At 42.3% G+C, this 23,858-nt stretch overlaps 2 protein-coding genes across 11 annotated transcripts in view; one reads left to right on the top strand and one right to left on the bottom strand.

Annotated features, from left to right (window-relative positions):
- The window catches only part of PCDH7 (protocadherin 7), a 264,206-nt gene extending 243,357 nt beyond the window's left edge, over nucleotides 1–20,849 (bottom strand). For all 6 annotated transcript variants that reach the window (XM_086888875.1, XM_086888876.1, XM_086888880.1 and 3 more), the window contains exon 1: nucleotides 15,951–20,849. In XM_086888875.1, coding sequence (XP_086745001.1) covers nucleotides 15,951–19,121 — 3,171 coding nt within the window. In that variant the 5' untranslated portion in view covers nucleotides 19,122–20,849. The remainder of the gene's footprint in view (nucleotides 1–15,950) is intronic.
- A 1,401-nt stretch (nucleotides 20,850–22,250) lies between these two features.
- The window catches only part of LOC111928121 (uncharacterized), a 61,176-nt gene continuing 59,568 nt past the window's right edge, over nucleotides 22,251–23,858 (top strand). For 4 of the 5 annotated variants that reach the window (XR_015286823.1, XR_015286822.1, XM_086889012.1 and 1 more), the window contains exons 1-2: nucleotides 22,251–22,647; nucleotides 23,090–23,186. Coding sequence is in view for 2 of the 5 variants with exons in the window: in XM_086889012.1 (XP_086745138.1) it covers nucleotides 22,268–22,647; nucleotides 23,090–23,186 (477 nt within the window). In the remaining 3 variants the exon portion in view is untranslated. Of the gene's footprint in view, nucleotides 22,648–22,811; nucleotides 23,187–23,858 lie in introns of those variants that run through there. The other variant, XR_015286824.1, reaches the window with a different exon arrangement.

The following is a 23,858-nucleotide window of genomic DNA, read 5'->3' as shown; positions in this document are numbered from 1 at the left end:
TTTTATTATAGATCTGTGTCATCACATGTATAGATGAAATACTCTACCAAAAAAAGTCAAAAATTAGACTTGCTTTTGAAAAACCGCAGGGCAGCTGGAATCTCAGTCCATATGGGTGACCTAGAAGCCACCAAAACCACTCTTCTGCTATGGTCAGTGGAGAGAGGACCAGGAGACAGTAAATAGCTAAAGGGGGAGGAGAGCTTGACTCCTTATGGCATCTGTTCCTCTTCATGTGAATTGTTCCCTAGATAAATAACTTGGACTAGATGACCAGCAAGCTGAGGTGACATAAATTGCCCTAAGGGCTAAAATACACCTTTAAGTAACAAACTTTAAAATATATGTTCTTCATTATAATTGGCATTTTTACCTCATTCTTGTCAGGAGACCAAAATCTGATACACACATAAGAATGTGGCAATTGTTTTGTTGATTGAAATACTTTCATAGAAATGAGTTAAGCAGAATTCTACCCAAATTATTTAAATCTTTTCAAGGTAACACAGAGTTAGACTAATAAAGGGAAATTTTGAAAACCTGATCCCTCTACAGTCAATATGTATGAAGTTAAGCTTATTTCAATAATACTAAATAAGGCCATTGTGTTCTAATATTAGGATAGAATATCTACTATATTCCAATAATTAAACACAAACTGAATATATAAAGAATGTAGAGATCTATTATCCTACTATCAACATCAGTAAATAGGAATTTAATTCTGATGTATTAAATAAAGTAAAGCTTAAAAGAAATTTAGTAAGACACTATGTTCTCAAGAGAACCAAATTTAAACTCTGTTAAGATGATCCATTACAATTCATACTTCATTGTATTGCAAGCCATCTCTATAAACATATATGAGATACATCATCTCACCAGGGTAATTTCAAACTGTCCTACAAAATGTGTTCCAACATTTCTAAGAGCTGAACACAGTAACCTAGCAATTTGTGCTTGTTTGCACTTCCCTTAGGATGTACAGCACAACCAGATCAGAGAACCTGACTCTCACAACATGTTGGACTACGACTTGCAGACTAGAATCCAGGTTGTGGACAAAATTCTGCATGCAACAAGAACACTGGTTCATTTACTGACCTCTCTGCAAACTTGTAACATGATCATGAAGCAAAAAAACCCGTTATTATCTGCTTCCTATTGGACAAGAAACAAGAAGGGTGATATTAAGGGCATGTCTATAATAAGACAGACCTGAATATATCTCAAAGGACACTTATGACAGCACACTGTTAACAAGGTTCTGTATTTCTCACATGGATTCCTTCTCACGCAGATTGTTCCTCTGCTCTCCTTAAATACAAATGAGAATACTTGATTTAAAAAAAAAAAATAAAAATTTAACCCCCACACATCTTGATGTGATTTCATTATTTTACAGTTATAGTAGTAATGCATTTATCTGCCAGTCATCATGAAACATCTACTATTTAGAACTACCCTAAGATTTGAACAAATTTAAGCCCAGAGCATAGAAAGAGTGTGATAATTCTGCACCATACAGTACTACATCATGTATTAATGTAATGAACTAAATTTTATTACTGGATATTATGCACTGTGGATAGTAGTTTGCAATGATTTTTATTACCTCTGCTCCATACTTTAGATGCTAAATATTTATTCAGCTTAAACTCTAATAATAGGTCATCAGAGTGTTTCTATTACTTTGTCTGCACCTCTCTTTTCTTTCTATGCCTGTAAAATGCCAACATATAATTTAATAATGAACTGCCAAGAAGATAGGTAAATGTTTACCCAGAATTTTCCAGTCTGAATAGCTTTCTTTTAAATTCTCTTAGCCTCTTTTAAGACTGTGTGATAAACCCTTAAATTCTCTTAACCCACTCTAAGGCTGTGCTATAAACCATGAATCTATTCATAGCTTGGATCATTAATGAGTAAGTATATTCCTTCCTTTAAAAAGAACTGGCAAAGGCGTAACATTGCCTCATTTTCCCCCTTCACTGTCAATTACACACAAAGTCACAGAATAAGCTTCTCACAAATCAGGCTTCCTAGCTCTTGAATTATGGAAAAGTAGAGAACATGGGCACTATTTCATTTGTGCTCAAAATACTTAAGCCTCTTTTGGAAAGAAAAGGTTTCATGAAAGACAGAGGATTAGTCATAAAACTGACATCGTCTGTGTTTGTTCTCCACAGCGTAGGTCAGCCATAGGTGTTTGCCAGACTGACTGAATTTGACTAGGGGTATTGATTCATGGAAACAGAAATCAGACTGAGTTGGGGAACAGTTTTGCAGGTTTGGGTTGATATGGGGTTTTTTTGGTGTTTGTAGGGGTTTTTTTCAATTTTTTTTTGTTGTTGTTGTTCCTTTGGTTTTATTATTATAACAAAAAGAAATCCCCTCTTCAGGAAAACAGTATCCAAGAAGTCATACAGACATGCTGTTATTCCATGGGACAGGGAAAATCTGTAAATGAAGATCTTCACTGTCTTACCTTTCACCATACATGCTCAGATCTTCAAATATTTAAGGTTTTAGAATATAATTTAATTATTAAAAATAAAGAACACCAAACAAACACAAAAACACCAAAAAAACTGATAGTAACATACGTATAGATGTACAACAACTTCTATAATCCAGTCAAAGGAACAAAATTGAAATAATATTCAGTCTCCACATTTTCATAACATTTGATCTTTTATTGTGGTATCTGACTCTTATGGTATTAGAAAAATAAACTGGTTTGGTGGGAAGAACAGAGACTGAAACAAAAATCCAAAAATCTTCAGCCTTCTCCTGGGACGATAAGACTATAAATGGAGAGCACAAAGCTGGGACTAGAGAACAGAGTATAGTAGTCCATGATATATGTGAGTGAAATTCTCATTATGTCAGCATATGTATTCTACTGCCTCCTCATTAAAAGTTCTCTGTCCAAAACTCCAAACAATTTTGCAGATTGATTTTATTTGGCTCTCAAAACAGCTTTCCATAAAGCCAGCATATAAGTAAATATCTTAAGTTTCATTAGGTTGATTTTTTAAACCAGATTCTTCCTATTTAAACAAAAGAAAAACAGGGGGGAAAAATATTTTGAAAGCAATTTTTCCATCACAGGTTCTCTTTATTTTATTCCTTTATGTCTCAGTAGTAGTTATTTAGTCTATGCTTCTTGTAAAGTCTGTTCAAAATCATTCCAAATATAAGCATAGAAAAAATAAGTAGGCAGTCTTACAAATATAGAAAGATTAAATTTTCCTCTCTATCTGCCCCAGTGCACTGCTTTTGATGAAGATGATGAGGAAGGTAGAGAGCTTAAACTTTTCTTGACAAAGTTATATACAAATATTAATTAATGAAAGACTTTGCCAGAACATAGAATGTTGAATGATTAAAAACTAGATTTTCTTCATTACAAAAGAAATTCTAGAGTTAAAGAAAAATTAAAATGACAACTCCAACTGTTCTCCTTTTCTATGAGAAAAATCTTGCTCAGATGCTAGGCCTTTCCTTTGGGAGACAAAACAAATACCTACAGGTTCATGTTACAGGAAAAAAAAATCTGGATTTCCTTCTCTCATGAGATCTTTCCTTTTCCTCCTCCAGATTACAGGCTTACAATGCCTTAAACATGGGATGTAAATTACAATTTATCACAAACGTACCTCACTCAGTAGCCAGATTGTCTAATTACTGAGCCAGACATTCAGTAAGAACATATGCCTCCTGGATTTGCAACTTTTCCTTATTAATCTTGCAATGAGCTGTAAGTTGTTGACTGCATCCTATAAAACCTGTCTTGTAAATAATCAAACTGTTGTCTCTATAGGTTTTATAAAAGTTTGAAGTGAATCTTGATTATGTTAAAAATAGGAAAAACAGCAAAATGTTTTCTTCAGAGATTCAAGGACTCTGAGACATGCCCTTGGTCCAGATTAGCATGGCTTTGATGATGTCCTGAAAATGTGAAAAAAATTACCAGCTCAGTGAGGATTTCAGAAAGGCTGAAGATTAATTCCCTAGAATGATAAAGATTAAAAAACGAAGTACTAACATTTCTAGACATGTTCTTACTCAATTGCTTCCCTTTTTCAGGACTTTCTACTGTATAACTTAGGATTTATTTTCTCTTTTATAACTTTGAAAATTGAGCATAAATATTACAGATGTGGTTTCAGATTTGAAACACTCCTATTACCTTTGAATGCTGCAATCTCAAAATGGAAGACATGATCTCCCACATTTTGATTTACATAGAAGTAGTTGGGGTGTATACTTTTAGACAAACCTGCTATTTAGACTTTAAGTGCTAGATAACTTTAAAAAATGCTTTAAAGCGTTCTGAAAAGTCCTTCTGACTTTTATTAATGCCAAACTTGCCATAGTATTTGCTGACCTTTCATAAAGGACCTTTCCGTATGTGATTACATGTTGTATATACAGTAGCATTCTGCACAAAATTGATCACAAAACTGATTCCCTCAGTTGTGTACATGTTGAAGAATTCACAAATGTTGGTAAGAGCTACACATTTCATTATGCACAAAGAAACCTTCTCAAGCATACTCATATTAATGTTAAATTTCTAATTAAAAAAGATCATTAGAAGTAACAGGAAAATGTTCACTAACTTTCAGTAAAGACAAGACACATTTTATGACTTCAGGTTTTCTGACCATCTCTTACACTGAATTTATCAAGCTCACAGTGATAAATGCATGTTGTCATAATCCTTCACTGTCACTGTGTACTGCTGCCCTAACAGCATCCACTCTTGTAAAACAGAATCGCAATCAAAAAGTTCAAAATTAATAGCTGTGAAATCTCAAGCACTCATAAGCATGTGTTTTTATCACTTCCATGCTCTGCAGATCGGGTGCTCTTGTTATTTATTATTTGTGACAGTGAACAATTCCCACTTGCTTTAGTGAAAAAAGTGAAGAGCTGTTTGCATAACTAGCAAGGTGAAAAAAAAAAAGATTTGAAACTGTTGGAATCATTTCACAAGAACAATGTACACAGCCCAGAAGACAGTTTTCTTCCAGAACACTGTAATGTGCTGACTACAGACAGTATTTGCTATTCTACCCTCTATGTATGCCTTGTTTAAAAGCAGCTTTTACAGTGTGTTCTGTATTTGTGAAGCACCTGAAATGATGCAGTCTTGATACAGTACTGGGGCTGCTGTGTATTTAATCACTCTCATCAAGTTCACGCTGGAAAAATGTGAATATTCATAATGTCTTAATAACGTAATCAGCACATGTGCTATATACCATTAGTATGTTATCTGCAATTGACCCAGAGAGAGCTCTGGCACCCACACCCCTAACAGCTAGTCCACACACACCAAGAGAGGGTGAAGCACTACTTCCTGCTGCTGTTTGTGAGGCATATTTCTCAATCCCTGAGATAAGCCATAGAATATGTAATATTACATGTAAATACTTTCTTAAGTATCAACAATACTTTATCTTCTAAAGAAGCAACTATTTTAAGAGGAGAAGCTAAAGAGAAAAGCCTGGCTATAATGTTTCCCTTGAGATTTCTCTTTTATGCATTTCTTGTCAGAAATCAAACATGAAGGTAGTATCTCCAAACAACACATATTTCCAATTAAAAAGTAAAGGTTAAATATGGGAACTGCAACAAAATTACTCCATCTGATGTAATATTAACATACAGGAAAATCTATCATAGATGAGGACAGTGAGTAAGATTTGCCTGTGGGCAGTGCTATTATCAGTGCACAATTAGTTGCAGATTGGAGACACTAGCCTTAGATCTGTTCTCAGGCCCGTAATCTGTTTCCTAGCTGATTGAAAACCAACAGCTCTTGATGAAATGCTATTTATTTAGCTACTGACAATTTGATTAAATGTAAGGGTAATAATAAAACTAGTAATGTCCAACACAACATGAAATGGTTTAGTTCATATTTTAATTGAGACATTTCAGTGAAGGATAGGAAATTATGAAATGAGACAGGATACATTACATGAGAAGCTTTTATGGAAAAGTAATTTTCTTTAGTTTAAAAAAAAAAACCCGTATTGTAAATGCTAAAAGGAAGTCTTTTCTACTGTCAATTACTATAAACCCATCACAAAGTATGAATACTTAGTCCTTAATGCTAAGTCTTTCAAATCCTTGGACTTATTTAATTTATTTTTTTCTTTGATAACAGATGGATTTTCTTTTATCCTTAGTAATTTGCATCAATAGTAGATCATGAAGTCTTATAAATATATAAAGCCTTTTAGAAACATTTGGTAGATTGATGCTTTAGCCAGCCCTTTCATATTTCTGTAACATTAATTCTCCAGGAAGTTTACCATATAATTTAAAGAGTTCAGTCCCTTCATATATTTAATTAAGAACTAGTATAGAAAAAATACATATATTTGGTATTCAAGTTCCTAGAAAGGTGCACTAACGTGCAGTATTAGAAAGTCCAAGATAAATTTTCAATTCATTCAGCAGCTTCTGAAGGGCCAACTGAATAAAACATCACCCAGTCTCCTTGAATATGAGACCATAAGTGATAAAACATTTTGCAATATAATGAAAACAAAATCTTCTTAATTTATGCTGCACAGAGGAATTTCACACTGGTTCTTATCTTCTCATCTGCATTAAAGAACAAACAGGAAGATCCAGAATATTAGCAACACTATAAATAATTATTTAAAAAACCAATGTTGCACAAAAAAGGATAAAATATATAAGTGTCTGGTGATCTCTGCAGAACACAGGATGGAAAATGCAGAGCCATTTTGTAAACACTTGCACAAGTTTCCTTTCCTTCTAAACTAGAGCAGTCTTGCTTTTTTTTTTTTTTTAATTCTTATATAAAAGCACAGAAAAACACCACAAGCAGCAAGTATTTTAGTAGCATATCTATTGTTTCTATCCATGAAGCTGGTGAATTTAAAGAGAATGAATGACTGTGGAGCACCCAGCCCTAGTGATTTCGTGTCTGCTCAAGGATCTTCCAGTGCCAGGACTGAACCCACTGAGTGAGCCCACCCATTACACAAAGCCACAAACCCTGGTGAAACACCTACCCTGCCTCAGTGGTAATTCTCTGTCAGGCTATAAAGTGTTACTCACTTCTGCACAACAGTTAGTTCAGATGTGTCATACTAATCTGTTTCATATGCATATAGTAACAAATGGAGCAAAATACATGACCCAGACTCTGTGTTTTTCAATTCCCTGGAAAAACACTCATATTTTAAAGATTCTATGAAAACAGGTACTGCTCTCTGCTTCATCCTGCTGTCACTTTTACTCATCAGAATTATTACCTGCTCTAGAAATAGCTGAATTTTACTCATATTCAGAAAAATTCCATTAAAATAAGATGGAACTATTTTCTGAATAAAATTAAAATTCAGGGCCTTAAGTTGCAGGAAGAAAAGTAAAACATTCAGTATATAGTCAGAGGAGCCATCTGAGTGAATTTTGTAAATTTATTAAAGTGTGACAGATCTTACCCAAGATCTGGGCTGAGGTTCAGAGGCTGAGCATGTAGTGCCCTGTTAAGTAGATATTTCTAGTTTCCAGTGCAATTATTCCCTCCATATAAGAACTCGCAACACTGATACTTGAAAATTCAACAAATATTTCTCTCTCAAGTAAATCAATGACTGTTCTTCTGTAAACTTGTTTTGCAATTGGAATATAATTACATGCTCACTGAAAATAGCACTTTTCTAATCCAGCAGAATGATGGATATCCTCTCTCACTATCACACGAGGCACACGTTATGTCATTATAACCAATTTGGAATACATGGATGGAGATAAGGAAACTGATTAACTATTTCATTTCTCAAATTTTCTGACAATGTAACTTCACTTAGAGCAGGTATGACATGATGAGATCAGATGTCTGTTGAAACCAGCAAAACCATACAAGTTGTGAATAGCAAAGGTGCAAAATAGGGGCTTAAAATATCACTGTGAAAATATTAGGAGCAGATGATCTAATGCTTTAGTTTTCTGTTGGTTTTATTATCTGTATTTCCATTTTTGTCTGTCACCTTTGGAAAGACTGCAAATTGCAGAAGTATTTTGTCTTGTGAAATCTAGTGTTTTAAGTAGGACCTACAATAAACTAAGCAGATTTTCCTAAGCAAATGGCCAGATTTCATCTGAAGCAAAGTTTTGCATTATGAAATTGATAGGAAATTTTAGGCCAAGCCTTACTTGTAAATATACCTATGAGGGGTAACACACAGCTCCATGAACAAACACCATGACCTGCTGGGGACCAACAAAAGTAGCTTGACATATATAGTACTGCCATACCATTAGTTTGAGTAAGAATGTGTTCAATACTAAAATCTTACTTTTTTGAAGTGTCATTAAAGCCACATCATTTCCAGACCCTTTTAGAAAGACAATTTTAAATTTGGATGTAAAACATGATGAAAACCTACTCTGTTATTTTACAAATTATATACTGATATATATACTGATGTATTATTATATGCTGATAACTTAAATGCAGGGGATTAATATCCAAACTGATAAATTGGTGTTCTCTATGTTTTATTTTAATATGAAGCATTTTCTGAATATTACAACACCTGATACTATTTACTGCAGTTAATACTAGTTAAATTCTATTGACTTTACTGGAATTACCTGTAGTTTCACCTGAGATAAACATCAACCTGAGAGGTCTGATGATGAATGGAAATTCAGTTAATTGCCTATATCTGATCAGATATCTGCACATGCAGATTCTGTTCTATTAATTAGCATGTGTATGGCACACACATTTGAAGATTGTGATGAAGTTCTCACAGGAAAAATAATTTTCAGCCCTGCCAAAGTGCACTACATGCACAGAGTGCTTAATTTTATTTTAAGTATTGATCCTTTAAGTAAACCAAAGGATTCAGTGATTGCTTTTTTTATTTGGCCTTGAGCTGCAGCTACAAAAGAGTGTCACAGAAGACACCCAGGTCTTGTGCCACACACCCTGTGTGTGCAGCTCTGTACAGATGGCACAGGAACTTTCAGGTACCTAAACTGACTTTAGGATGCTCACCCTTAGATAGCTGAATCATAACCAGAATGTCATGACAGTCTCCATAACTTTCTTTAGCTCACTTTCCAGCAAAACACTGAAGTCAGAAACATAATTCTACCCTAAATTGTATCCCTTTTAAAAGCATTGTCCTGATGAAGGGTTGTTTTTTTATCCAAGGAGAAATCTCTGTGTTAAACTTATTCTGCCTCTAAAGATTTGGGATCCAAAGGAAGTAGGGGCTACTTCTCATATTTTACACTGCTCCAGGGCTGAAGAGACCTTGATATTTTTACATGGATAAACAGAATAAATTACAGCAGCCCCTCTCCTTCTATTTCAGAAGGGCTACAGAAGATAAAACACTTGACACATAACACACAATAAATTTCCTGGCCACAACACCAGTCAAGAATATAATTTTCATGGAGTTTATGGTAGATTCTTCATAATCATCACATGACCATGTAATTCAGGAATTTTTATGCTGTCAAGTGGCAATTTTTTTTACTTACAAGGTGGTACCATAAAGGAAGTTGTTCAGACATGACTGAAAGATAATATTTTCTCTGAATTTTTGGCAGGTGGAATCAGTATTTCTTCATCATGGTTCTATCTATGAGCAATTTTTAGCCTCAGCTAGTACCTACCTTCTGTACCTAGCCTTAAAAACTAACTTTACATTATCCATAATTATCTGTAGATAACAAAAGACCTTTTATTGAATAGATTGATAAATACCAATTTTATTGCTTCCTAATACTGCAAGAATATTTGTAAGCATGCATTCCTTTCATTCAGTTACAAACTCAGACAATAGAACATTAAATCTGTAGCAAAATCTCATCTGACAGAAATATGTTTGCCTTTAAAAAATATACTCTTGTCAGTAGTTAATAAAGTAAATTAGGTTTTGGAATACAAAGATAATGCTTTTCTTCAGTTTCCTATAATTGTGCTGTTTGTGATCCACTCTGAATAAAATTGAACTTTTGGGGTTATGCTGCATCATTTTACAAACTAATGATTTCAAAACAACCTTTTGCCTAGATGAGAGGATTTTTTTTACTGGCATAAACAATGAAAATAGAAATCGCATCACTTTTAGCTACCTTACGGTTTTAAATGGGGAAGTTTGAATTTCTAAACTCCAAGATTTACTCTCAAGCTTTTCTGTATTCTCCTTTCACAGAAAATAGTAATAAGTGGTTCCTCCACTCTGCTTGCATGTGATATATATATAGGTAATTCCTTGGTTTTTTAGTACCTTCAAAAGTTGTTCTTAATTTTAATTTTAAATCTCTTGTCAGGGAAAATGGCCACATAAGATTGAGCAAATGATTCATACTAAGCACATGTCCACACAGCTGGACAACTGCAGTGTGTATCACTGACATAATTCAGGAACTTGACTAACTGGTACTTCAGCATAATCATATTTTGAGATTTTGACTTGTGAAGAGTTCACGGTGCTTGTCAAAGATTTATTTGATTTATATTGCTAACTACTTCTGAGGTCTGTTGATTTTCTTTCATATTTTAATGCAAAACCAAATTGATTAGTTTTATCTCTCAGAGTAGCCTAACATATTACTAAGTACATAAACCTTCTAAAACTTTTGAAAAAAAATACTTAAAGGGAAAAGAGTCTGAAGCTGCAGATATGAAACAAAGCTGTACTGATGGTTAAACCAGCAACTATCCCAAATACCAGAAAACCAGACAGCTAAACACAAACAAACAAACAAAAAAAAATAAAAAGAAAGAGGAAAAAACTCAGAAACAGAAGACTGACAGCAATAGTAAAGCTGCTAACCATGGTTATAACCCAAGCTTGCTATGTACAACACCAGAGAGCTGTCTGAGTTGATAAATCAGATTCTATCCTTTTAAAGATGTTTCTTGCTACCCCTTTCCTATAATAGTTCTGTTCTTTACTTATTCAGAGCATGTATCCTCCTTTACTCAGATCCTGTCCCTTTTGGCTCTGCACATCTCCTGGGAGTGCAGAATGATTCAGTGGTAACTTTGTCATTTGTGCACTGTACAAGATGATTTTACTGGAGAGGAAAGAAATAAAAGCTGCACTTATCAGTGGAACAGTTTCTCTTAAATAAAGTTAATTAAAGCATCAATGATACATCCATTTCATGTTTAATTAGCCCCTCTCACATCATAATTTGGTACTAAAGGTCAAATGTGGGTCAATTTTAAAAACTAATTGTAAAATATTTAACACATGCAAAATGAGAACAGAAAATCAAAAATACTTCTGTACACTTTTCAGTGAACAGTAGGAAAGTTAAATGTGTGAAAGAAGTCACCAATGTAAATATTTATACTCAATAACAATATTCTCTTTTTTTTTGATATGGCAGTTAGTGCCACCATGATATTGTTATTTTTATGTTTGGGGATATACAAAATAGTCTTTGAGAAAAGCCTCTCTGTGTCTGTGTGTATCTGTATATAAACAAGAGGAAACATGATGCCTTCCTGTATGGTTAAACTGATTGCCTCCTTCATGGATCAATTTGGGGTCCTGTAAAGGCTGCTGGGTATATGTGCATGTTTATGAGGAGATTGATCCTTTTAGTTTATACATACAATTGACATTCATGATAATCAACTAGTCAAAATGCTTCTGCAATATTTCAGCAGACTGATTAATGTTTGAAATTTTATGAAACAAATTAACTGTCTACTGAAAAAGGATTTTTTTTTTTTTTTTCAGAAATTAGTTTCTATGTATTTCATTTTCAGGGAAGTAAGACTTTACAGGAAAGGCATATAATTTTGATTAGTGTCCGCACACTGGTTTGATAAACATTTTTCTTCATGAAACAGTACATTGGGATTTTTCATAAAGAGTTACAGAGTTGGCTAAGAAGCCATTATCTGAAGTACAGAAATAATTCTGCTCAGAAATTTGTTTACTGCTTCTACTAGTTCTACTGATAGTGACCAATATCTCCTAAAAATATAACAAGCAAAAAAGCCTTCAGCATCATAACTGGAGTGTTTTAAAGAGTCAATAATCATTGCTTAGTAGAGCAAGTAAAAAAGAAACCAAGATAAGGTGATGGCCAAGAAATATAAGCATGTGAAGAGTGTTTAAAAGGCCTGTTCTTCAAAAAGTGGTTGATAACAGGCAGATTCGTGATTAACAGTTTCACTGAAATAAAACTGCTTATGTGCCACTATTTTACACTGTGAGACAAAGAGGTGAAGAAGCATATATTATAAATATATATCTGTAACTAAATGATAAAATAAACTATTATTTACAATTAAAATTCATTATGAGATCTATGATTAAGCATGTAGCTCTTCAAGCTGTTAAGTGATTCCCCTTAGGCACTGAGCTTTCATTATCTTTGGCTGTCTTTGCTGGAAATCCCAATATCCAGGCTCTTCACAGGCAATGTTCAGCACTTGGAGGTTTCAAATTTTAAATCCGTGATCCAGAAAAACACTTACTTAAACTCATCCCCATTCAGTTAAACACTTCTGCACAGCTTTAACTTTTGGCAAGTGATTAAGACTTGTGGAATACTAAGTGTTTTAAACATTTGTACTGCTTTACTGAAAAGGAGACAATGTGTGAGAGGCTAAAAGAATATTTCAGAGTAATACCATGCTAAGAAAGACAAGGATAAGAGTTAAACATGTTAAAGTCCTCCTAAAAAAACGTTGACTGTGAAATGCCAGGAATCTACTGAATACAGAATTTTGTTTTAAACTTTATATGAAAGACATTATGTCAGAAGGAGGAGAGTTACAAATTGTTTGTGGTTTTCTCCTATACAGTCCTGTATGACATATTTTGAAACTCACATGATTCAACTCATCACCTTAAAAATGAAGTATCAAAACATTGGAATGAAAACAACTTGTGTTCCCTGGGGTACACCAATCGGTCATGTAAGCAGAGACTTTATTTCCTGACTGCTGTATTGTGGATATAGGAAAGTATCAGTTACCAATTCTAATTACACTAATGGGAAATCAGCATCACTCTCATCTCCAGTAACTTAGAGCAGGTATGTTCTGCTGCATCCACTTATTCGCTCTAAAATTTTATACACTGTCTAATGTCTCCTTAGAACAAAAGGAAGTGACAATGAATAAATAAAGGCAGTCTTAGATATTTCAAGCAGGTCTGCCTACCACAGCCCCACCATAATGCTACTGGTTCTGTTCCACATGTACAGCAGAGCTATGAAACAATCTGATAAACACCCCATCAGAACCCTTCATCTGCATCCGCTTCACATTTCTCTCTAAACAATTGTGCTGAACAAGAGCTCCACGTGGTTTGGGTATTAAAAACCTACAGGTGTTTTGCCTGCTAAACTGAGAAATACTGCACTGTCAATGTTTGAGATGTGAAAAGTGTACATATTGTTTATGCAAGCCTTAATATACTCACTACTGTATGAAATGAACAAAAGCATACAAATGTCACTCAGCAACAAGCTGGCGAGAGCACATAGGAAAGTGGTAACAGAGGGTTTTTGTGACTGCTAGACTCTCCCATAAAGTCTGTTATTTAACATTACCTTTACTGTTTTCTTGGACAATTTCCAATTTATATGTCTGCTTTACAAGTGTGAAAATACTGTCTACATATTTAAAAATGAGTAGATGAGACATCAGAATACTGGCTATAAACTACTTGAATAAGTGAACATTCATAACAGGCTGAATATTTAACAAGAGAACTATCAACACTGAAAAACTGTTTTGCAGCAAACAAGTAATGGAGCAATTCAAGGTGCACTTCATTGTAAAAGTGCAATAAAGCAATTTTCACCTATATTTTCTCATATATTTTATATCAAAAAAAATCCTTAGATAATATAAGGTGATTCTGTATTATAACCTTAAATAAGTTTGGGGGTTTTTGTCAAGCAAAACAGTAATTTGTAATGTGTATTCTTTTACCATTCCTACACTTAGAATGCAAATCATTCTTTTACACTGAAATTAAATTACACTTTAACAGATTATAATCCATATGTTTAGATGAATTGCAGCATCAAGAAAGAAGTGGTATCTCATTAGCATTATTCCACTGCTACTTTTATTCCAGTGCTTGCTAAAATGGCATAATCTACTCTGTGCTTAATAAGCCTTAGGAGATGAAAGATAAAGAATTTAGTAATTCGTACTTTATACAGACTGTTCTCAAACTGAAATTGTGATGTGCTCTCTAGGAGAGCATTAATGAAATGTATCACACAGAAACTACTGTGTCAAATGTTCTATAAGTCTGTATCACTTGCAAAACCACATACACAAAAGCACTGGTGGATAGTACAATCACACTATTTTGGTGACCTGAAAGACTGGAAAGGCTGGCTCATAAAATTCGTTTTATGCTACTATATTTTAAGTATTTCTGAGCAGGCAACACTTGTAAAACTTCAATATTAGTAAACTAGCAAACACTTCAAAGTATAAAAAAAATGTCATCATGTAGCATATTTGCATGTTAGTAAGTGGAAAACATTTCTGTCAAACTAGTCAGAATTTTTCTGTTCCAGACTTGGATGTGTAGTTGCATGAATCAGCATTCATTTGCCTCTAGCTTCTTGTGCAACGTGAATTGCAGTTGAGAAAACTTTCAGGATATTAACCTGCATGTACTATCACCCAAAAAGTATTCCACCAAAAAAAGGACCTCTGTTCAGGGTATATATGTGTCTTATAAAATAAACTGAAGCCTTCACTTAGAAGCTGGATTCCTCTCTGTGCTATCCCTATCTTATTTTGACTGTAAAGACTGTCCCTACCATCACCAGTTTTAGGCTATCGGAGCTTCACTGAACCAAGCTCCACCAACACAGTGGAGACCAGAGCCAGTCACTCGTGGCACCCCTGCAGGCACATTTGGCCCCGAGAGGACTCACGGCAGTCACACTACAAACACAGCTATGCGGCAGCTGGGAGAGCAAATCAGGGCCTCTCAGCGTGAATGAAATTTCATGAGATAGGCAAGAGGGGCATAAAAAAAAAAGCAAACAAAAAAAACCTAAAAAAACCCAAACCACACCACAAAACCAAATAAAACCCAAAACCAATGAAATCATAACATACTGAGATGTGATTCAAAACTCACTAACTCTTATGTGTATTCAAGCAACTGCTGCAATGAGTGCAAATCTCTGTGGTGTAAATTAGAGCGCGGATAGGCTGTGTAGATTATTTAAGCATTTTGGTGCTAATGAAAGACACGGTAATTACAGCCATTAACGCTTCACCGCGGCGGCTGCAAATCCACTCTCACCCAGAGCTTTAGGAAGCGCCAGGCAGGCAGCAACCCCCCTTTCCCCGAAACAGCTGGCTACCGGGGAGAAACTTTCCTGCTCAGCCGGGGCTGACTCGTCCCTAAGGCTGGGGAAGCATCGCGGCGGGCCGGGCTGATGGAGGCGGCCCGGGGGGGCGGGAGGGAGATGGCGGCTCCGCCTGGTGGGGGGTTCTGAGACCTAGACCCCTCCAAAACCGCCGGGTTTGGCCTCCGGGAGCGCGGCTGATAAAGGCATCTCAGGCTGCCGTGCGGTTCGCTGTCGGGACTGGCGACAGAACCCCCGGCCCCCGCGGCCACCTGCCGCTGCTCCTGCGGCGGGCCAGCGCCGTCCGGCTGCTCGGCTGCCGGATCCGGTAAGAGGAGGGAATGATAAAAAATTATAGTAATAGCAATAAAGATGTCTGACTGTCCTTTCTTCGTGCTGCGTGTTGGTCTGTGCACCTGACTGCCTGGAGGGAGGGGGCAGCAGACTGAACGGGTCACTGGAGCTGACGGGTGTGTGCCTGTGCCAGTGTGGGAGGCGGGGGCACGGCCATCCCTCACCCGCTCTGTGTGCATGTGTGTGCGTGTTGGGCCCGAGGGGTGCAGCGCTCTTACCTGCTTGCTGTACTTGCTGCTGGCCTGGCAGCTGTACTCGGAGCAATGGTCCGAGCCGATGGAGATGTTGTCGCCAGCGCCCACGAAGGTGTTGGCTGGGGGCAGGTCCTGCACGGCCTGGTGCTTTTTGCCAGCGGTGGGGGACTGTGGGTGCAGCTGGACGGTGGGCAGCGGTGAGCTCGACTTGTAGTGCCTGGCCAGGTCGGGGCTGCCCGGGCCACCGTTGACCGAGCGATATCGGCCCATGCCAGGGCTGTCCGAGAGCTTCTCGTTGACGCTGTCGTAGCGCTGCCCGTTGGGCTTGGAAGCCTCTACGGTAACAATGCTGCTATAGAGGGGCTGCTTGCCCTTTTTGCCTTTCTTGTCCTTCTTGGGCTTCTTGGCCTTGTCGTGCTGCTGAGGTGTGAAGAAATCCTCGTGGTCCTTCTTGCCGGCCTCGTAGCCATGCTTGCCCTTGGATCGGCAGTAGCGGGCCATGACCACCACCAGGATAAGAAGGATGACTGTCATGATGCCAGCCACCACACCAATGACTATGCTAAGCCTCTGCTTGCTCAGCTCATAGCTGGGATCACCAGCAATGTCCTGGGCCAGTGGGGTGTGAAGGCTACGGGCCACTTGGCTCTCCACCACAGTAGCATTGGACAGGCTCTCATTGACAAAGACGTGGAGCAGGGCAGTGGTGGACTGGGGCGGCTGCCCACTGTCATTCACTTGCACAACCAGGCGGTGCAGGCCATAGTGCTTGGGGGCCAACTTGCCCACCAGTGACACCACACCACTGGCCGGGTCTATTTCAAAGAGTTTGAAGGGGTTACCCCCAACAATGCTGTAGTTGAGGTCAGCGTTGAGACCGGTGTCAGCATCGGTGGCGACTACTGTGGCCACCACGGTGCGCATGTTGCTGGAGGGTGGCAGCACGGTGTAGGAGCTGTTGCTGGGGAAGGTGACAGTGGGTGCATTGTCATTCTCATCCATCACAAAGAGAGACACAGTGGCTGTGGCAGAGCGTGGTGGCTCACCCCCATCCACTGCCTTCACCTTAAAGGTGTAGCTGGTCTGCTGCTCACGGTCAAAAGAGACAGTGGAGAAAATGGTTCCGGTGTCATTCTCAATGGAAAAGATGCCAGCTGCCTGGTCGTGATCTCCAGGCTGGATGGAGAGGCTGAGCTCAGCATTGCGGCCCTTGTCAAAGTCCATCACAGTCACCATGCCCACGGGGCTGTTGGGCTGCAGGTTTTCTTTCACATAGAAGGTGAACACATCCTGCATGAAGCGCGGCTCATTGTCATTGCGGTCCGACACTCGCACCACCACTGTGGTGGAGCCCTGCAGTGATGGCACCCCCTTGTCCCGAGCTGTCACCTGAAATTCGTAGGTGTCACGTTGTTCGCGGTCCAGCACTGCCTGCACCGACACATCCCCAGAGTCAGGGTCAATACTGAAGATGCTGCCCGGTGCCTCTGAGGAGAGGGGCGAGGCCTCCAAGGAATAGGTGATCTCAGCATTCTTGCCACTGTCCGCATCTGTGGCAACCACCGTGGCCACCCTCTCACCAGGCAAGTTGTTCTCTGGAAAGGAGACCTCCAGCACAGCCTGGCTGAACATGGGAGGGTTATCATTAGTGTCCCCGACCCGCACCAGCAGGGAGTTGTTGCTGGACAAGCTGGGGCTGCCTGAGTCCACAGCCACAATCACCACATTGTAGTCACGGACAGCTTCATAATCCAGGGGGGCCGAAGTGTGGAGGAAATACTTGCGCTTGTTCTGTGGCTCCCCTTCACCCTCACTGGCCGGTTTGAGCTGGAAGGGCACATCGCCCACCACGGTGCAGGTCACCACACCATTTTCACCTTGGTCCCTGTCTGACACCTGCACCAAGGCAATGGGGGTGTCCACCAGCACATCCTCAGCCACGCTTGCCACCCCGTCCCGGAGCGGGATGCGCCCGATTTTCCGGATGTCGATGGTGGGCACGTTGTCATTTTCATCCCGGATGTTCAGCACTACAGTGGCTTTGTCTGTCTTGGGGGGCTGGCCCCGGTCTCGGGCCATGACAGTGAAGCGAAGCTGGTTCACCTCCTCTCGGTCGATGCGGTGCAAGACGCTGAGCCAGCCCGAGGTCTCGTCCAGCCGCAGCAGGCGCCTGACGGACTCGGTGGCTGCCCCGAAGACGTACTCGATCTGCCCATTCACTCCCACGTCCAGGTCGGTGGCTCGAAGCTGCAGGATCGGGGTCCCGGGGCTGCTGTTCTCCGCCAGGTCAGCCTCATAGACGCTCTTCTCAAAGCGGGGGCTGTTGTCGTTCACGTCGGTGATCAGCACCCTCAGGATGGCCTGCGAGGACCGTGCCGGGTCGCCGCCGTCCCGCACTCGGAGGCTGAGTTCGTAGGAGTCCCGCTGCTCTCGGTCCAGCGCCCCCTTGACGATCAGCTGCGGCTGCTTCTCCCCGTCCAGGGTGTCGGCCACCTGCAGCTCGAAGACGCTGCTGCGGGCCGCCGCCTCCGCCTCCTGCCGCCGCTTGCTGCCGCCGGGGTAGGGGGCGCTCTCGGGGGCCGCCGCGGCCGCGCCGCCCGCGCCGCCCCGCCGGCCGCCGTCCCCGCCGGGCTCCTGCAGCAGCTCGTAGCGCTCGATGCCGTTGCGGCCGAAGTCCCGGTCGGTGGCGGTGGGCAGCAGGTAGAGGGTCCCCACGGGCCGGTTCTCCTCCACGGTGAGCGTGAGGACGGGGGAAGGGAAGGTGGGGGTGTTGTCGTTGATGTCCAGGATGATGACCCGGCCCTCGAAGAGGTCCACCCAGCTCTGCGAGGGGCCGATGACCGACACCTCGAAGTCCAAGAAGCACTCGTTCTCGTCGAAGATCATCTGGCACTGCGGCAGCTTTTCGCGGTCGATGCGCCGCTCTGTGGTGCTCAGCTCCCCGGTCATGTTATCGATCTTGAGATAGTCGGAGCCCGACTCCAGGCTGAATGTCACCTCTCCGGAGCCCGTTACGATCCCCAGGTCGGAAGCCACGTTGCCGATGCGGATGTCGGCGGGTCCCTCCTCTGCCAACCGGTACTTCAGGAGCTGCTTAGCCGCTGCCAGGCTGACCCAGAGCGGCGGAGGCAGGAGGAGCAAGAAGCAGCAGCAGCAGCAATGCACAAAGCGAAGGAGGGTCCTCATCTTCCTCATCTTCCTCGTACCGAAACCCCCCGCCCTCCTCTCACTCCCACCTGCCCCCCAGTAAACTCCCCCGATAAGCTAACAGAGCGGCTGAGAGTCCAGGTGATCGATTATAAAATCCTTCTATTTCTGGAAACTTATTGTCTCATGACTGGTGCAGCTGGTGGTCAAAACCCTGCTGCTGGCTCCTCTGCTGCTCTCCCTGCCTTCCAGTTGCGATATACTTACAGTTCACGGGACAGTGTATTTTGCTTTTTCAAGATTCATCTCAGTAGATAGCATGGGATTTTCCTCCTCCTCCCCCTCCTCCTCCTCCTCCTCTCTGATTTTACTGTAATCACTTTGCAAGGTTTGCAATAAAAGCAGGAGCTGTACTGTACGTTTCGAAGCCCCCCAGGTCGTCGTCTTCAACACTAGAGTTAACTACAATTCACACACTCTCTCTTTTCTCTCTCTCTCTCTCTCTCTCTCTCTCTCTCCCTCTCGCTCAGCCGTTTACGACCAAGGCATTAGCTTTATTCTTCCCCCTCTCTGCACACACAGGGAAAAAAAAAAAAAAATTGTGATTCGCTTTATTCAAAGGGCTTGGGTCCGGGAAAATACCAAATCCTCTTAGCAATGGGCAGTTCTGGAAAAAAAAAAAAAAAAAAAAAAGTAAAAAAAAAAAATCCCAATAATGTCGGTAGCTGCACAGCTGATAGGAGAAGAACCCCGAGTATTACAGTGCAGTCCACAGAATATCCCCTTTCGTTGGCAGAAAAGCACCCAAATCCATCTTCAGAGATCGCCTAAAATGTTCAGCTCTTTCTCCGGAGCGGATTTTTTTTTTAACAACTCTGCGCAAGGTCATTAGTCACAAAGCAACGATACAGAAACTGCATAAGCCGTTTGCCCAGAATTTGCAAGGCTGGAGATAAGAACATAGACACACAACAGTCCCAAGTTTGTTTTTGCATCCGCAGTTTGTGTGTGTGCCTTACCTGCATTTGCACTGCATGTGTTATAGCAATCTGGATCTGCAGCACTGAAAGCGATTCACAAATGAGATTGCAGTCTCTCTCTCTCTCTCTCTCTCTCTCCTCTTCCTTCCCGTCCCAATGCAGGTAACCAGATCTGAACTTGATCCTTTCAGTTCAAAGGTTAGCAACAAAACTATGTGTCCAAAGGCGGTTATTGGTCTCTCGTAATTATACCCGGAGCGGAACAAGATGTAACTGGATCCCCCATGTGAATTAACACAGATTCTGAATTACATCCATATAAAGCGGAATGGCAAAGGGGAGGGGAAAAGAGCCGCGGCGCGATTAAAAAAAAAAAAATAATAATACAGAGTTCTATTTGCAAATAAAATTGTATCGGTCAGTTGTTTCCTGTGATCTGCACCGCCACAGTGGGTGAAATCAGCAATTGTGTATTCCCTCCTGTGTCTTTCAGAGAAGTGTGGATCAGGCGCTTTCACAGCAGAGCGGCTTGTGCTTTAAAATGTTGAATGGCAATTGAGAAGCTTCCCACTCGTAAGAAAAAAAAAAAAAAAAAAAAAAAAAAGGAAAAAAAAAAGAAAAAAAAGAAGAAGCGGTAAACCGACAAGTTTGCCCAAAGTGGAGGGAGCTGCTGAAGCCTCTCTCGGTAGCTCTTCCCTGACGCTGCAGCAGCAGAGCCGCCTGCGCTACATACACACAGAAAGAGAGAGGGAGAGAGAGAAAGAGGGAGAGCAGAGAGAGAGAGAGCGAGAGAGAGAGGGAGGGCGGGAGGGAGGGAGGGAGGAGGAGGAGGAGGAGGAGGGAGGACGAGTCAAGCGCTGCACTCCAGAAAGCTCAGTCTTACCCTCTGTCTCTGCTGCTAGTGCTGCAAGTGGGATAGCTGCTCATCACAAAGCACCAGTTCAGTCCTCAAAACCGATCCTCATTTCACGCCCGAGTGTTGCTTCTTTTGCTTTCTCAAACCCGTGATTTGTAGTGGTTTTCTCCTACCCTTTCCCTCCCCACGTCCGCTATAGACCGTGAATCGAGCAACGATTTTTAGAGCAAATGTTTGTTCGCCTTTCTTTTCTTCTATTCTGCCTTTTGCGGAATCAAGCTGGTAAGGAAACTCGTTTCCCAGATTCCCACCTTCCCCTGTTGTGTCGGTGCTTTTGTGAAATAGCTGCAGTCACTGTAACTGCATAAAACTCCAGGGAGGAAGGGGGACTGCCTGAGATCTCAGACTTTCGTCCTGTTTCCCAGTGCTGTTTCAGCCTCGGTCTTTGTGATTGTGCTCTTCCTATTACCGTGTTTTGAGTGTGTCTTTTCAGCATGTTTGTGGGTATCCTAGGAGAAAAAAAAAAAAAAAAAAAATCCTCGGAGAAGATGTTCAGGATGGGAGCGAGAGGGTTAGTAGAATAAACACATGTAAGAAGTAACAGATTTATTTCCGAACAGAGACTTGCTGCTTCAATGACTGCTAAAATGTAGCGTCACCTACCTGGGTAAGTGGGAAATAAACTTTAATGGTAAAGCTCTCCGGCTCAACTTTGCTTATTCTGACGTCCCTAGTTCGTGTCTCCTTTTGACTTTGAGCCATTTAATCGCCTATGGCTTTTGTGTGCTCCCGCCCTACCCTTGGTGCTGCCTGGCTCCTTACCTGTCCTTTCTGCTCGGAGCCCGGAGGGAAAAGAGGGAGACTCAGGGGGCAGGCGAGCGTGGGGCAGGCAGCGGGGAGGGCAGGAGCGTGTTGGGGTGTGTGTGTGTGTGTGTGTGTGTGTGTACATGTGTGTGTGTGTGCGGGTACATGTGTGTGCGGGTACATGTGTGTGCGGGTACATGTGTGTGCGTGCGTGCGCGCAGCCAGGGGAAGGCAGGAATCCAGCTGCTCCTTCTCCCTCTGTGAGCACATGCGGGAAAACAAGTTGTTGCGCGTTCTGTATGTGTTTGTGTGTGCATTCCTCGTTATATGTGGATCTTTTGAATAAAAAAGCATGCAGACGAATGTAATGAAATGTCTCTCTCATGGGGATGATGTATTTGAGCGGAAAGCTGCCGGATATGTTGAGGTGGTTCAAAGCAGCGGTCACAGCGTGTCTTTGTCATTTGGGGCGGTGAGTGATTGTAGGAGGGAGGGAAGGTTGCCACCTCTTTCCTTGAGGAGTCCAGAGGCACAGAGGGGCAGAGCCGCGCCGCATGGAGTCGGCGCTAGGGAGGGAGGGACTGCTCCCTTCTCCGGAGGGCTGCAGAGCTGCTCCTCCGGCGCCTCCTCCGGCCCTGGCACCGGCCCCGGCCGCTCTCCCTGCCTCGCCAGAACACGAAAACCCTCCCCCGCCGATGCCGGAGACACTCGTCTTTCTATCTGCAGCATCAGCGAGAAAGCCCAGCTCGGCGCAGGCTCAGTGCTCACCGCCGCAGTCCCGGACGGAGGAGGGGGGTTCGGGAGCGCAGCATCTTCGCAGCGGGTTAAGTAGGATTAGTACCAAATCCCTATTATATTTGCCAAGCAACTTGAATTTATCAAAATTCCCCCTCGCTGTTCTGGAGCTCCGTGAGGAGGAAATTTTGCTCACAGTGTAAGATCCACACATGCCAGTTCGTAGGAATAGCAGCATACTGCATTTCACTGGCTCCCTGCGCAGGAAATGCAACTGCGAACGGCAGCTCCCGCTGTTCCCGTCCTTTGTGTTTTTAAACGCAGCCAGGAAACTTAATGTATTCGCCAGGGAAGGGGCGGGATGAGAGCTTTTTTAACCTCCCCGCCATAAACTTTAATGGGATTCCGGGCTGTTGCACGGCATGGACGCTCGCCTCTTGCCTGCGTCTCCTTCCCCGTTGTTCCTACTACGGTCTGCTCGCGAGTGCCTCTTTCAAGCGAATGAGTGATTTCTTTCTCTTGCCATGTGCAATTGCTCCCCCTTCCCTTCCTACCCTCGCTGGCCTCTCTTACACACACTATGCCTTTCACACGCGGTCTGCGGCCCCCAGTCCCCCCCCTCCTTTCTTTCTTTTTTGCAGTGTCTTCACATGCAATCTCTCTCTGAATGTGCAATGTCTTTCCTGCTCGGGAGTGCTGCGTCCTTCACAGTGGATTGGTTCCTCTTTCGGAGCAGAGGTAACGGCCCCCCCTTTTCTATCATTCTCCCTTCCTCCCTCCCCTCCTCCCCTCCTCCCCAGGGCAGGCGGCCGGCGTGGGAAATGGGCCCGACGTGCGCTGCATGGTGGATGGCCGCGCTCCCCGAGCCACGTGCCCCGGCTGCCGGGGGGAGGACGGGGCTGTGCTGGCCCCGCGTCCCCCGCTCCCCCCTCGCATCCCACTCCTTGGAGCGGGGACCGAGCAGAACGAACCCCGCACCCTCTCCCCGCCTCCCCGGCAGCGCAGAGTCCCGGGCCCGCGGCCGTGCACCCCCAGCCTCCCGGGGGCGGTCGGAGCAAGCCCAGCTGTTTCAGGCGGGGGAGGTTTGTCCCTCCCGGGCGAATCTGTTGCGCAGTGTGGCTCCCCCCGCTGCCGCCTGCCCCCCCTCTCCGATGCACACAGACGCCCACACGCGCTCAGACACGGCACGGCATTTGTCCTCCTGATCTGGGGAGATCAAGTGGGAAGAGGGATCACAAATGTAATCGTCTGTAATAAATAAAATAGCCCGAGATGCTGGTGATATATAGAGGGGAAATAGGAGCTTGTGTCCTTAAAGGGAACATCTGATAAGGCCACCGAAGTGGCATCTTGCGTGTGGGAAGGAATCCGTCTTGCTGACAATCGCAGCCTGCTGTACGTGGGGAAAGC

This window comes from Cyanistes caeruleus, chromosome 5 (genome assembly GCF_971803275.1).
Source record: "Cyanistes caeruleus chromosome 5, bCyaCae1.hap1.1, whole genome shotgun sequence".
In the NCBI taxonomy this organism is placed as follows: Eukaryota; Metazoa; Chordata; class Aves; order Passeriformes; family Paridae; genus Cyanistes; species Cyanistes caeruleus.
This window is presented reverse-complemented; position numbering and strand designations above follow the sequence as displayed.